General features: G+C 44.6%; 1 protein-coding gene across 1 annotated transcript in view; it reads left to right on the top strand.

The window, feature by feature from the left end:
• Positions 1 to 1,448: 1,448 nt before the first annotated feature.
• Positions 1,449 to 13,945, top strand: part of hsd17b3 (hydroxysteroid (17-beta) dehydrogenase 3) — a 104,535-nt gene continuing 92,038 nt past the window's right edge. Inside the window, 1 exon segment of the mRNA XM_068029015.1 lies at positions 1,449 to 1,761. Within this exon segment, the coding sequence (XP_067885116.1) occupies positions 1,449 to 1,761 (313 nt within the window).

Raw genomic sequence — 13,945 nt, 5'->3', positions numbered from 1 at the left:
CGTTCCCCTCCAAGCCACACACCATCCTGACTTGGAACTACACCACCGTTCCTTCACTGTCGCTGGGTTAAAATCCTGGAACTCGCTCCCTAACAGAACTGTTGGTGCACATGCACCCTCAGGACTGCTGCGGTTCAAGAAGGCAGCTCACCACCACCTTCTCAAGGGCAATTAGAGACAGGCTATAAATGTTGGCCTTGCCAGCGATGCCCACATTCCCCAAACTAATTTAAAAAAAACTTGGCTCAGCAGAGCTGAGCTCAAATCAAGGTTGGCATTCTCTGTACAGTACTGAGGATGTGTTACACTGTCAAATGTGCCATCTTTCAGAGAAATGTTAATCCAAGCCCTCATCTGCCCACTCAGGTGAGCTCCAAGCCATTGTTGCTTCCTTCACTGAAGCATATGACAGGATGGACCTTACTTTAAATATTTGGAAAACTAAGGTCATCTTTCAACTCACTCCTGCAGCACAACATCATCCTCCGTTGATTAGGATCCATGGCAAGACCCTGGAAAACGTGGACCATTTTCCATATCTCGGAATCTCCTCTCAACGAAGGGAGACATAGATGACAAAATCCACCACCATCTTCAATGTGCCAACTCTGTCTTCAGCCGACTGAAGAAGACAGTATTCGAGGACCAGGACCTCAAACCCAGGACTAAGGTCATGGTGTACCAGGCAGCAGTGTTCCCTGCACTCTTATATGCTTTGGAGACTAGGACAATGTAAGGCACTGGAGAAATACCACCAATACTGTCTCTGCAGAATCCATCACATTTGTTAGCAGGATGGGTGGTCTAATGTCAGCATCCTCTCCCAAACCAATATTCCCAGCATCGAGGGCCTAATCATCCAAAACCAGCTTCGCTGGGTGCGTCACGCCACCAGCATGCTTTACAGAAGGCTCCCAAATCAACTGCTCTACTCTGAGCTTCACCGAGGCAAAAGACCCCTGGAAAGGCGGAGGAAACGCTTTAGGGACGTTCTCAAGGCATCCCTGAAGAAATCCAAACATACCCACCGACTCATGGGAGTCCCTGTCCCTCGACTGCTCAAAGTGGTGAAGGTGCATTCGGGAAGATACCGAGCACATTGTGAGATTTCTATGGGAGCATGCGGAAGTCAAGTCCAGGCAGTGGAAGGAGCGCACCCAAGTGACTCCCCCCCCCCCAAGTGACTTGCCTATCCAACTCTTCAAACACCCCCTGCTCTACATGTGGTGTAGTCTGTGGTCCGCGCATCGGACTTGTCAGCATGTTAGAACACTCTGAACCAGAGTTCCCGAGGGACTGCCTAAGAAGGCAGGGACGGGGGATTTTACCTGTTTACTATTGGCAGTGAAGGTATAACTGGAGGCGAAAGACTTTTGTTCACCACAAAAAGTGAACAATTGAACTGTCATCTCAATCAATTATTCCCAGAACAATAAATCTCAATTGGAATGAACGCCTGGCCGGTTAAAAGGCGGGACCGAATAAACAGGACTCAATTTCAATTGGTAGTTCTTTTGCGGTTCCTATGGCAACGATATGCGATTGACAAGTGTCTTGCTTTATATGAAGTGTCGCCGCTCTCATCACAAGTTAGTGATATTGAAGCAATGGGAAACCTTTTGGAGAACGCATGCATTTTGTTTGGCATTTTTGCCATTTTTAGTTTTTTGCTAAAAGTAGTGAAATGTCTGAAGTATTTTGTACTCACCAAGTGGTTTGGAGTACCGAATTCGTTCTTTAATTCCTTGGGCGAATGGGCAGGTAACAAATTTTTGCGCTAATGGATTTTTTCCAGCCAATTGTTACATTTTAATACTTGTGTGTTAATATATAGTAATACGGGATATCTACAGTTTCGATTTTTTTTTTTACTGGTTTGAACTTAATTGTGCACATCTTTGCGGTATTAGGAAATTTTTTTTTATAGATGAAAATTTCGAAAGGCGAGGATGAAATATAATTCATATCAATTTATTTTGCTTAAGTTTCTTTAAAAAAAATGCTTGCCTTTCACAGCAGTGAAAGGAAATCTGGAACGAAAGGTCCCGAAATTGTACTCACTTTTTAGGAGGAAAGTAAGAGTACTGGGTTGGAATTTGTCTCGTAATTCAAATACGCCCAATTTTTAATTATTGCAAAATACAATTTGAATTCTAGTGGAACTGGTTGCTGGCAAAAAATATAATCTGCCACGAAGTGGTGCATGAATCGCTAATGACATTATTTGAAGACGGTGTTCTCCTCCGTGTCCTAACCAATGTACAGCCCTCAAATAGGATGATGATCACACTGTTGTTTATGAACGCTTGCTATGTGCAAATTGCTATGGAATTCCCTACATCACAACACACTTCAAAAACTGCTTCATTGACTGAAGTGCTTTGCATTACCTGAGGTTGTGAAAGGTGCTATACAACTCTTATTTTGTTGATTCAACAAATACATAATATAAATTTTTTTTTTTGTACAACCCTTAAACTGTTTACAATACTCGCAAGCTCGTGGAACAGCATCCCATTTACCGATTAGGCACACGACAGCCTGCCGGACGGAACATTGAGTCCAATAATTTCAGAGCATGACAGCCCCCCATTTTGCTTTCATTTTTAGTTATTTCTTTTTTTAACATTTTTTTTTTACATTTTTTACAATTTTTATTTTTGCATTTATTTCATTTCATCTTTGTTTGTTTAGTTTGCTTACCCACTTTTTTTTTTTCAGGTTTGCACTTGCTGCTGTTCAATATTCAGTGTATTTACACCTAATCTGTACTAATGCTTTGTCTTTCAACACACCATTAACATATTGTTTGCCTTTGCTCTGTAACCTTTTGGTCAGCTATGTGGCCTGGTCCAATCTAGACCTCCTTTGTTATCTCTTGCCCCACCCCCACCTCACTTGCTTATAACCTGTGACTTTTCTAATATTTGTCAGTTCGGATTTCGGGTCAGTGACCCTTCATGTTAACTCTGCTTCTCTTTCCACAGATGCTGCCAGATCTGCTGAGTGATTCCAGCATTTCTTGTTTTTATTACAATACACAGCAATTTATAAAAATGAATAAAGGCACATCTAATTCAATGACTCCCACACCCTGCCACTGAAGCCCAGCTTCAGTGAGAACAGGCTCAATCCGAAAGGAGAGGCATCAAAGTTGCCTGACTTTGTGGGGGGGGGGGTTGAATTTTACTGGCCCCCTGATGCTGGGGGACCTGGAAAATCTGTCCAGGAGAGACCTGTTGCAGGCCTCAATGCTGGGAAGGCCCTGTCCCATATTACTGGTGGCAACGAGGCCTTGTGGTGCCCCCCCACCCCCCCACTGCCGCTCAGTGGGAGCAGGATTTAAATTGATATAAATTAATGACCATCCTGCTGCCATATTCTGGTCAGTTGCCAAGACTTCTGGGCCTTTGGATCTCTTCGGAGTTCTGAGGTGGCACACTGGTTGGGAGGGGGAGCAGGTAAGTTTTCAGGGTGGGGTGGGGAAATTGGTGGAGGGGGTGGTGGGAAGGGATTAAAGATGAAAGTAAATTAACTTTGGGAGGGTTAGGTCAGGATTGCAAGGTAAGCTTTTTTTGGGGTGTGGAAGAGGGTAAGTAATACATTTAGTTTAGTTTTTTTTTAGTTTAGAGATACAGCACTGAAACAGGCCCTTCGGCCCACCGAGTCTGTGCCGACCATCAACCACCCATTTATACTAATCCTACACTAATCCAATATTCCTACCACATCCCCACCTGTCCCTATATTTTCCCTACCACCTACCTATACTAGGGGCAATTTATAATGGCCAATTAACCTATCAACCTGCAAGTCTTTGGCATGTGGGAGGAAACCGGAGCACCCGGAGGAAACCCACGCAGACACAGAGAACTTGAAAACTCCACACAGGCAGTACCCAGAATTGAACCCGGGTCGCTGGAGCTGTGAGGCTGCGGTGCTAACCACTGCGCCACTGTGCCGCGGAGCCAATTCCGTGGTGTGCCCTGCCATCTTTGAAGCTCACTGAGATCAGCAGTGAACTGGAAAAATTCAGCCCCATGGAAATAAAACGCGTTGACCCAGATTTTGCGGGTGGTGGCGTTTGCAACTGACTGCACAAAGAAATCCAAATTTACCTGATTTCATATGTTGCTGTGGAAACTTGCTCTTCCGGCTGCAGCATGGGCCCAGCAACAAAACCATGGAGGCTGTGCAGCCAGGTGCATTGCTGGTGAAGCCATGCCTCTTGAGGCCAGGCTGTCAGTTTTCTGGTGAGTGCTTTATAATAAACACTTCTGAATTTAAGCTTACCTCTAGACTTGTCTGTTCCAATGCATTCCTGTTTGGCCTCCCACATTCTACTCACTGTAAACTTGAATTCATCCAAAATCCTGCTGCCCATGTCTTAACTTGTACCAAGTCCCTCTTCCCTATCACGGCTGTGCTCGCTGGCCCACGTTGGCTCCCAATCAAGCAACATCTAGATTTTAAAATTCTCATCCTTTATTTTCAAATCCTTCTGTGGCTTCACTCCCCTCCCTATCTCTGTAATCTTTTCCAGCCCCACAATGCTCAAGATATCTGTGCTCCTCTAATTCTAACTCTTGCGCATACCTAATTTTAATTTCTCCACCATTGGTGGCCGCACCTTCAGTTGCCCAGGTCACAAGCTTGGAATTACCTCCCTACACCTCTCCACCTCTCTTCTCCTCTAAAATACTCCTTAAAACCTATCTCTTTGGCCAAGCTTTTGGTCATCTGATCTAATACTCCTTTTGTAGTTCGATGTCATACTTTGTTTTATAATGCTGCTGTAAAGTGCCTTGGGGCATTTTGTTACATTAAAAGTGCTATATAAATATAAGTTGCTGACTGTTCTTAAAGTTGTATAGCAATTCAAATATTTCATTTTACTTTTTCAGTTTGTATTTACATATTCATTTACAATGATTCACTCAACTCAAATTAAATGTCACTTTAACGCAAATCAGCAGATTACAGCTCCAAAATATATCTTCTCCTCTTTTGGCCTCTTTATCTTGAGACAATGGATAAGTGCCTGGAGGTGGTCAGTGGTTTGTGAAGCAGCGCCTGGCGTGGCTATAAAGGCCAATTCTAGAGTGACAGGCTCTTCCACAGGTGCTGCAGAGAAATTTGTTTGTCGGGGCTGTTACACAGTTGGCTCTCCCCTTGCACCTCTGTCTTTTTTCCTGCCAACTGCTAAGTCTCCTCGACTCGCCACACTTTAGCCCTGCCTTTATGGCTGCCCGCCAGCTCTGGCGGACGCTGGCAACTGACTCCCACAACTTGTGATCAATGTCACAGGACTTCATGTTGCATTTGCAGACGTCTTTAAAGTGGAGACATGGACGGCCGGTGGGTCTGATGCCAGTGACGAGCTCGCTGTACAATGTGTCTTTGGGGATCCTGCCATCTTCCATGCAGCTCACATGGCCAAGCCATTTCAAGCACCGCTGACTCAGTAGTGTGTATAAGCTGGGGATGTTGGTCACCTTGAGGACTTCTGTGTTGGAGATACGGTCCTGCCACCTGATGCCAAGTATTCTCCGGAGGCAGCAAAGATAGAATGAATTGAGACGTCACTCTTGGCTGACATACGTTGTCCAGGCCTCGCTGCCATAGAGCAAGGTACTGAGGACACCGGACTGATACACTTGGACTTTTGTGTTCCGTGTCAGAGTGCCATTTTCCCACACTCTCTTGGCCAGTCTGGACATAGCAGTGGAAGCCTTTCCCATGCGTTTGTTGATTTCTGCATCTAGAGACAGGTTACTGGTGATAGTTGACCTTAGATAGGTGAACTCCTGAACCACTTCCAGAGCGTGGTCGCCAATATTGATGGATGGAGCATTTCTGACGTCCTGTCCCACGATGTTTGTTTTCTTGAGGCTGATGGTTAGGCCAAATTCATTGCAGGCAGCCGCAAACCTGTCGATGAGACTCTGCAGACACTCTTCAGTGTGAGATGTTAATGCAGCGTCAGCAAAGAGGAGTTCCCTGATGAGGACTTTCTGTACTTTGGACTTCGCTCTTAGACGGGCAAGGTTGAACAACCTGCCCCCTGATCTTGTGTGGAGGAAAATTCCTTCTTCCGAGGACTTGAACACATGTGAAAGCAGCAGGGAGAAGAAAATCCCATAAAGTGTGGGTGCGAGAACACAGCCCTGTTTCACACCACTCAGGATAGAAAAGGACATGTGCGATGCCAATATCATCACCCTCTATAAAAACAAAGGTGACCGCGGTGACTGCAACAACTACTGTGTTCTCCCTTCGTCAGATACAGGAGAAATGCCATGAACAACAGATGCCCCTCTACATTGCTTGCTTTGATCTCACCAAAGCCTTTGACTTCATCAGCAGACGTGGTCTCTTTAGACTACTAGAAAAGATTGGATGTCCACCAAAGCTACTAAGTATCATCACCTCATTCCAAAATATGAAGATTGCTTTTAAAGAGATTCAACAAAAATACAAATATATTAACCCTAACTATGCACGATCAGCATTTTTAGCACCCAATATGTTGAATAGCCAATGGATGCACTTCATCTGCAGACAGCAGTGCTGCTTCCAAGTCAAAAGATAATTTACTCATGGAAGTAAAATATTAATTTGGAATCCATTATATTAGAAGTCATATTTATAATGTATGTACATTGGCAGCTCAACAGCTGGCCACCTAGTTATAGACAAAATATAAGCTACTGCAGTCAGCTCCATATCTACTCCCACTGAGTTTGTCCCTTTTCTTAAAAAAAAAAATATTTTTTTTTAAGATGGCTTGGATGAAATGTTGCATTCTGCATAGGTCCTTGCAAAAGACACTGGGGCAAGATCCTTTATGTAAAAAAAAAAATTAATTCAGCTAAAAATCAGATTTTATAATCAATACCACCAATTTTTTTTTTATTCATTCGTGGGATGTGTCGCTGGCTAGACTAGCATTTATTACCCATCCCTAATTGCCCCTGAGAAGGTGGTGGTGAGCTGCCTTCATGAACTGCTGCAGTCCTTGGGGGTGTAGGTAGATTCAATGCTGTTAAGAATTCCAGGATTTTGACCCAGTGACAGTGAAGGAATGGCAATATAGTTCCAAATCTGGATGGTGTGTGGCTTGGAAGGGAACTTGCAGGTGGTCCTGTGCATCTGCTGCCCTTGTCCTTCTAGTTGGTAGAGGTCACAGGTTTGGAAGGTGCTGTCGAAGGACCCTCCGAACATATGAATTAGGAGCAGGAGTAGGCCACTCAGCTGAACCGATTACTCCACATTTCCACATACCCTGATAACCTTCCACCCCCTTGTGTATCAAGAATCTATCTACCCCTCTCAAAAATATTCAAAGACTCTGTTTCCACCACCCTTTGAGGAAGAGAATTCCAAAGACTCACGACCCTCAGAAATTTTTTTTCTTCATCTGTCTTAAATGGGCACCCCTTATTTTTAAACAGTAACCCCTAGTTCTAGATTTTTCCACAAGGGGAAACATCCTTTCCACATCCACCCTGTCAAGACCCCTCAGGTTCTTATGTTTCAATCAAGTCACTTCTTACTCTTCTAAATTCCAGCCGATACAAGCCTACCCTGTCCAATCTTTCCTCAAGACAGCCTGCCCATTCCAGTATTAGTCTAATAAACCTTCTCTGTACTGCCTCCAATACATTTACATCCTTCCTTAAATAAGGAGACCAGTACTGTACACAGTACTCCAGATGTGGTCTCACTAATGTCCTGTATAGCTGAAGCAAAACCTCCCTACTTTCGTGTTCAATTCCCTTTGTGATAAACAATAACATTCTATTGGCTTTCCTAGTTACATGCTGTACTTGTATACTAACTTTGTGACTCATGCACTAGGATGCCCAGAGCCCCCTCCCTCCCTCGCTCCGCTCCTCTGTCTCCCCTCTTCAACTCTGGGCTTTTTGCGTGCTTGTTAAACCTCCGCTGCAGCTGTGCTCCTCTCTGTCTCCAGTCTTCGTGAGTTGCTGCAGAGCATCTTGTAGATGGTACACAATACTGCCACTGCATTGATGGTGGAGGAAGTGTTAGTGGATGGGGTGACCATCAAGCGGGCTGCTTTGTCCTGGATGGTGTCTAGCTTCTTGAGTGGTGTTGGAGCTGCACCCATCCAGGCAAGTGGAGAGTATTCCATCACACTCCTGACTTGTGCCTTGTAGATGGTGGACAGGCATTGGGGAGTCAGGAGGTCTGTTACTTGCCACTGAATTCACAGCCTCTGACCTACTCTTGTAGCTGCAGTATTTGTGGCTGGTCCAATTCAGTTTCTGGTCAATGGTCACCCCCAGGATGTTGATAGTGGGGGTTTTAGCGATGGTAATGCCATTGATTGTCAAGGGCAGATGGTCATTGCCTGGCACTTGTATGGTACAAATGTTACTTGCCACTTATCAGCCCAAGCCTGAATGTTGTGTAGGTCTTGCTGCATGTGGACATGGGCTGCTTCAGTATCTGAGTAGTCGTGAATGGTGCTGAACATTGTGCAATCATCAGCGAACATCCCACTTCTCACCTTTTTATGATGGAGGGAGGGGGGGGGGGGCGGCAGGGGAGGTCATTTATGAAGCAACTGAAGATGGTTGGGCCCAGGACACTGCCCTGAGGAACTCTTGCAGTGATGTTCTTGGGCTGAGATGATTGACCTCAACAACCACAACCATCTTTCTTTGTGCGAGGTATAACTCCAACCAGCGGAGAGATTCTCCTGAGTCCCATTGACTCCAGTTTTGCTAGGACTCTTCGTTGCTATACAGTCAAATGCTGCCTTGATGTCAAGGGCAGTTACACTCCTCACCTCTTGAGTTCAGCTGTTTTGTTCATGTTTGGACCAAGGCTGTAATGAAGTCAGGAGCTGAGTGGCCCTGGCAGAACCCAAACTGAGTGTCAGTGAGCAGGTTATTGCTGAGCAAGTGCTGCTTGATAGCACTCAGTGACCCCTTCCATCACTTTACTGCTGATTGGGAATAGACCGATAGGGTGGTTATTGGGTTGGATTTGTCCTGCTTTTTGTGCACAGGACATAGCTGGGCAATTTTCCACAGTAGTGGGTAGATGCCAGTGTTGTAGCTGTACTGGAACAGCTTGGCTCAGGGCACAGCTAGTTCTGGAGCACAAGTGTATTGCCAGAATGTTGTCAGGGCCCATAGCCTTTGCAGTATCCAGTGCCTTCAGCCTTTTTTCTTTATCACTGGAGTGAATTGGAATGGCTGAAGACTGGCATCTATGATGCTGGGGACTTGGGAGGAAACCTTGATGGGCACAATGGTCACTCAGCACTTCTGACTGAAGATGGATGCAAATGCTTCAGCCTTGCCTTTTGCACTGATGCACTGGGCTCCCCCATCATTGAGGATGGGGATATTTGTGGAGCCACTTCCTCCAGTTAGTTGTTTAATTGTCCACCACCATTCACAGCTGGATGTGGCAGGACTGCAGAGCTTGGATCTGATCCATTGGTTATGGGATCGCTTAGCTCTGTTTGACGTGCTGCCTATGCAGTTTGGTATGCAAGTAGTCCTGGGTTGTAGCTTCACCAAGTTGACACCTCATTTTGAGGTATGCCTGGTGCTGCTCCTGGCATATCCTCCTGCACTCTTCATTGAACCAGGGTTGGTCTCCTGGCTTGATGGTAATGGTAGAGTGGGGGATATGCCAGGCCATGAGGTTACAGATTGTGGTTGAGTACAATTCTGCTGCTGCTGGCCTGTGCCCAGTTTTGAATTGCTAGATCTGTTCAAAATCTATCCCATTTAGCACTTTGGTAGTGCCATACAACACAATGGTGGGTATCCTTAATGTGAAGGCGGGACTTTGTCTTCACAAGGATTGTGCAGTGGTGACTCCTACCAATACCATCATGGAGAGATGCATCTGCAACAGTAGTTTAGTGAGGATGAGGTCAAGTAGGGTTTTCCCTCTTGGTTCCCTCAGCACCTACTGCATACCCAGTCTAGCAGCTATGTCCTTTAGGACTCAGCCAGCTGGTTCAGGAGTGGTGCTACTGAGCCAATCTTGGTGATGGATATTGAAGCCCCCCACCCAGAGTACATTTTGTGCCCTTGCTACCCTCAGTGCTTCTTCTAATTGGTGTTCAGCATAGAGTACTGATTCATCAGCTGAGGGGGTGGGTGAGGGTGGTAGGTGGTAATCAGCCTAAGTTTGACATGCTGTGAGACTTCATGGGGTCTGGAAGTGATGTTGAGGACTCCCAGGGCAAATCCCTCCCGACTGTATACCACTGTACCACCACGTCTGGTTGCTCTGTGTCCAGCCGGTGGGACAGGACATACCCAGGGATGGTGAAGAGACAGTGTGCAAGGTATGATTCCATGAGTGACTATCAGGCTGTTGCTTGACTAGGCTGTGGGACAGCTTTCCCAATTTTGGCACCAGTTACCAGATATTGGTAAGGACAAATTTCCAGGGTTGTCTGGGCTGGGTTTTCTATTGTTTCCGGTGCCTAAGTCAATGCCAGGTGGTCCGTCCATTTTCATTCCTTTTCTTAGGCTTTGTAGCAATTGGATACAACTGAGTGGCTTGCTAGGCCATGTAAGAGTCAACCACAATGCTGTGGGTCTGGAGTCACATGTAGGTCAGACCAGGCAAGGATGGCAGATTTACTTCCCAAAAGGATATTAGTGAACCAGATCTCACCACTATTAACAGTTTTTAATTCTGGATTTATTAATTGGATTCAATTTCCACCTTCTGCCATGGTGGGATTTGAACCCATGTCCCCAGAGCTGTGGGTTACCAGTTGTGTGACATTGCCACTACCTCCCTGTATATAATCAGTCAGGACCCCTTTCTCTGCATTGCCCTTGTGCACCCCAGTAAGTCCCATGGGTTTACCCTGCAACTTCCAGCATTCTGCATGACGGTGTCTCAACATGTGACAAAGGCTTGTGGACCTCACTTTCACTCTCAGCTTCATCCTTTCTGGCCTGAAGAGGGGATCCTGGGGCATTCCCAGCTGTCCTTTGTTCTGGTTACTTACCTTCCTTTCATCCTCCCACTTGTTCACCACCTCAAGTTGGGGATGACTAACAAAGGGTTTGGGCTTGTAAACAAGCTCTTGATCATCAGCAATCTTAGCTGCCTGTCTGTTGAAACCTTCTGGTTCTCTACATGGATTCTTGCTAACAGAGGGAATTAATTCTCCTGGAAGAATTTAAAAATTAACTCCCTAAAGTTCTCATACGTGGCCTCTACCTTTAGTGCCCATATCCAACAATCAAAATTAATTTGCTTTACCCTCAAATTCTATACAAGCTGGCCTAGGCTGTCTCCAGAGGTTCAAAAATTTCTGCCTGTATGCTTCAGGGACCAACTCATAAGCAGTGAGAATTGCCTTTTTTTTTCCAGCTCATAATCTGCATAAGCTTCCTCAGAAAACATGGCATAAACTTCATTGAGCTCTGTCCATCAACCTACTTTGCATGAGCAGTGTCCAGCTTTCTTTCGGCCACTTCATCTGTCTGGCTATTGTTTCAAAATAAATGAAAAATGCCTCTACATATCTTTCCTGGAATCTTGGGAGGGCTTGTACAAATTTAAACAGCCCTCCACTGGTTCCTGGGCTGGAGTCTGATCTTTCCTCACCAGAACTTTCACTGGAGTCAAGACAACCCCTTTGTCTTTGTTCCATCTTTTATAATTCTCTTTCCCGTCTTTCAAGTTCATGTTTCTTCTTCTGTAACTGAATTTTAGCTAATTCAACAGAACTATCATCTGGTTTGCCTTGTTCTTATAATTTCAAATGCTGCACTATTCCTGAAAATAGACATGTTGAAGCTCTTCATCTTGCACTTAGCTGGACAATCTGCAAGAATACCAATGTAAGGGAAAACAACAACTTTATACTTTGAGAAGAGAGTGCTGATTGGTAGAGGCATTGCCATGGAGAATGCACCAGTTTACGGTGACTGACAGTTAACTGCCAAGCTTTGTTTGAAATTTAAACCTGGCAGCTTGACTGGTCAAGGCATTGCCCTGAGGAATTAACCAGCAAATGGCTGTCACTTATTTTGTTCAGCTGAAACAGAAACAATGTTTGTACATATTCTTTCTGTCTGCAGTGAACAGGGCCCTGTATATTAATATATGTAGCTTCCAGTATGTGCAAATGTGCCACACTGCGACCCCTACTGACAATCTTAAATTGGTTGTCAGCATAATTCTTAGCACACTGGATTATTTCGCAAATGTTGTCCAATCACGGAGCCACATCTAATGTTGGACACTGTTTTGAGTTTTGCAAGCATAGTCTGGTTGAGTATGGCCTGTACCTAGCCTGTTGTGAACAGTAGAAGGGACATGTTTAATACGATCCACCAGTCTTTGGGACATACGGCCTATGTAACCTAGCATCACACTGGCATTGAAATTCATATATCTCATTACTCATTTGTGTGATATGCAGGATGTCTTTTTGGCTTGACTGCAGCATGTGGCGAACACAACATGTGTTGCTACTGCATAGTAGCAGCGTGAAACAGCTAGCTTTACCTGTTGCTCAAATTTTTGGGATGCATTACCCTTGATGGGCAGAGCGCATGAGGTTTATGCCATGCTTTCTGAGGAGGCTTCTGCAGATTAAGTAGTGGCAAAAAAGACTATTCTCGCTGTTTTGAGTTGGTCCCTGAAGCATACAGGCAGAAATTTTGGAACCTCCAGAGACTGCCTGGGCCAACTATATATAGCATTTGAGAGGTTAAGCAAATTAATTTGGATGTTGGATGTGGGCACTAAAGATAGAGACCATGTATGAAAACCTTAGCGAATTTAGGATTGTCAGTAGGGGTTGCAGTGTGGTACATTTGTGTGTACTGGAAGCTACATATATTACACCAGGCATTATTCTTTGCAAACAAAACATGTACACACATTGTGCTTGTTTCAGCTGGAAAAAAAGTAAGTGACAGCCATTTGCTGGTTCATTCCTCAGGGGAATGCCTTGACTAACCTGTCAAGCTGCCTGGTTTAAATTTCAAACAAAGCTTGACAGTTAACTGCCAGTCACCATAAACTGGTGCATTCTCCATGGCATTGCCACTATCAATCAGAACTCCTTGTGCAGTATAAATTGTTTTCCCTTACATTGGTTATTCTTGCAATTGTCCTGATGATTGAAAGACAAAAAGCTTCAACATGTCTCTATTTTCAGCAATACTCCAGTTATGTACCAGTAAATGACTAGCTGTTCTATTACTTCAATTATGTCTGCTTCTAGAGTTTTTCATGGTCTATCTCCTATGCCTGGCACTGTCTGCTCCTTTTGAGCATCTTGTCTTATTCTATCCCTATCACCCTCATTTAAAATACTTGTTCTCTACTACCCAGTCAAGTATCATAAATTTTTCTCAGCTCTTTACTGCTCTCATCCTCTGTGGTTTCACCCTCCATCTCAATTCACCATTCTTGCAGGCAGGGGGGAGATGGTATGGATAACGTATAGTTTTCACTTCACTGTCTAGTGTTTTTTAATCTTGTTTTTGTCCCTGTGTTGTAGTGGTCAAATAAACAGACAAACAGCAGGTTTTCTTACAGGATTAAAAGAAAGATGAATCATTTGTTAAACAATATCTGAAAATATTCCCAACTTCATCCACTCACAAATGTGCACACACAGATTGGAGGATAGGTTGCATTTAAGTCAGATTATTATAAAGGGTTCACTTTGAAACCTTGGTTTTCCAGGAGGAATTTTTAACAGTGGTACAGGCCTGGTGTTCCTTTTCTTGGTTCACTGAAATATTGTAGACTCCTCTGGTTAAGATTCAGTCAATGTTGGTGGCAAAGCCTGTTATGACTTCTCAGGTGGGGAGTTTTCAAGGTCACCTTGCAGTGTCTTTGCCTCTGTGGTTTAAAGATATTATAGACAGGGTGGTCTTCATGGCTAGAATGAATCTTCTGTTTCCCGGCT

The sequence above is a fragment of the Heterodontus francisci genome, chromosome 4 (genome assembly GCF_036365525.1).
Source record: "Heterodontus francisci isolate sHetFra1 chromosome 4, sHetFra1.hap1, whole genome shotgun sequence".
Lineage (NCBI taxonomy): Eukaryota > Metazoa > Chordata > Chondrichthyes > Heterodontiformes > Heterodontidae > Heterodontus > Heterodontus francisci.
The sequence above is the reverse complement of the archived record's forward strand: the minus strand, read 5'-3'. Positions and strand labels throughout refer to the sequence as shown.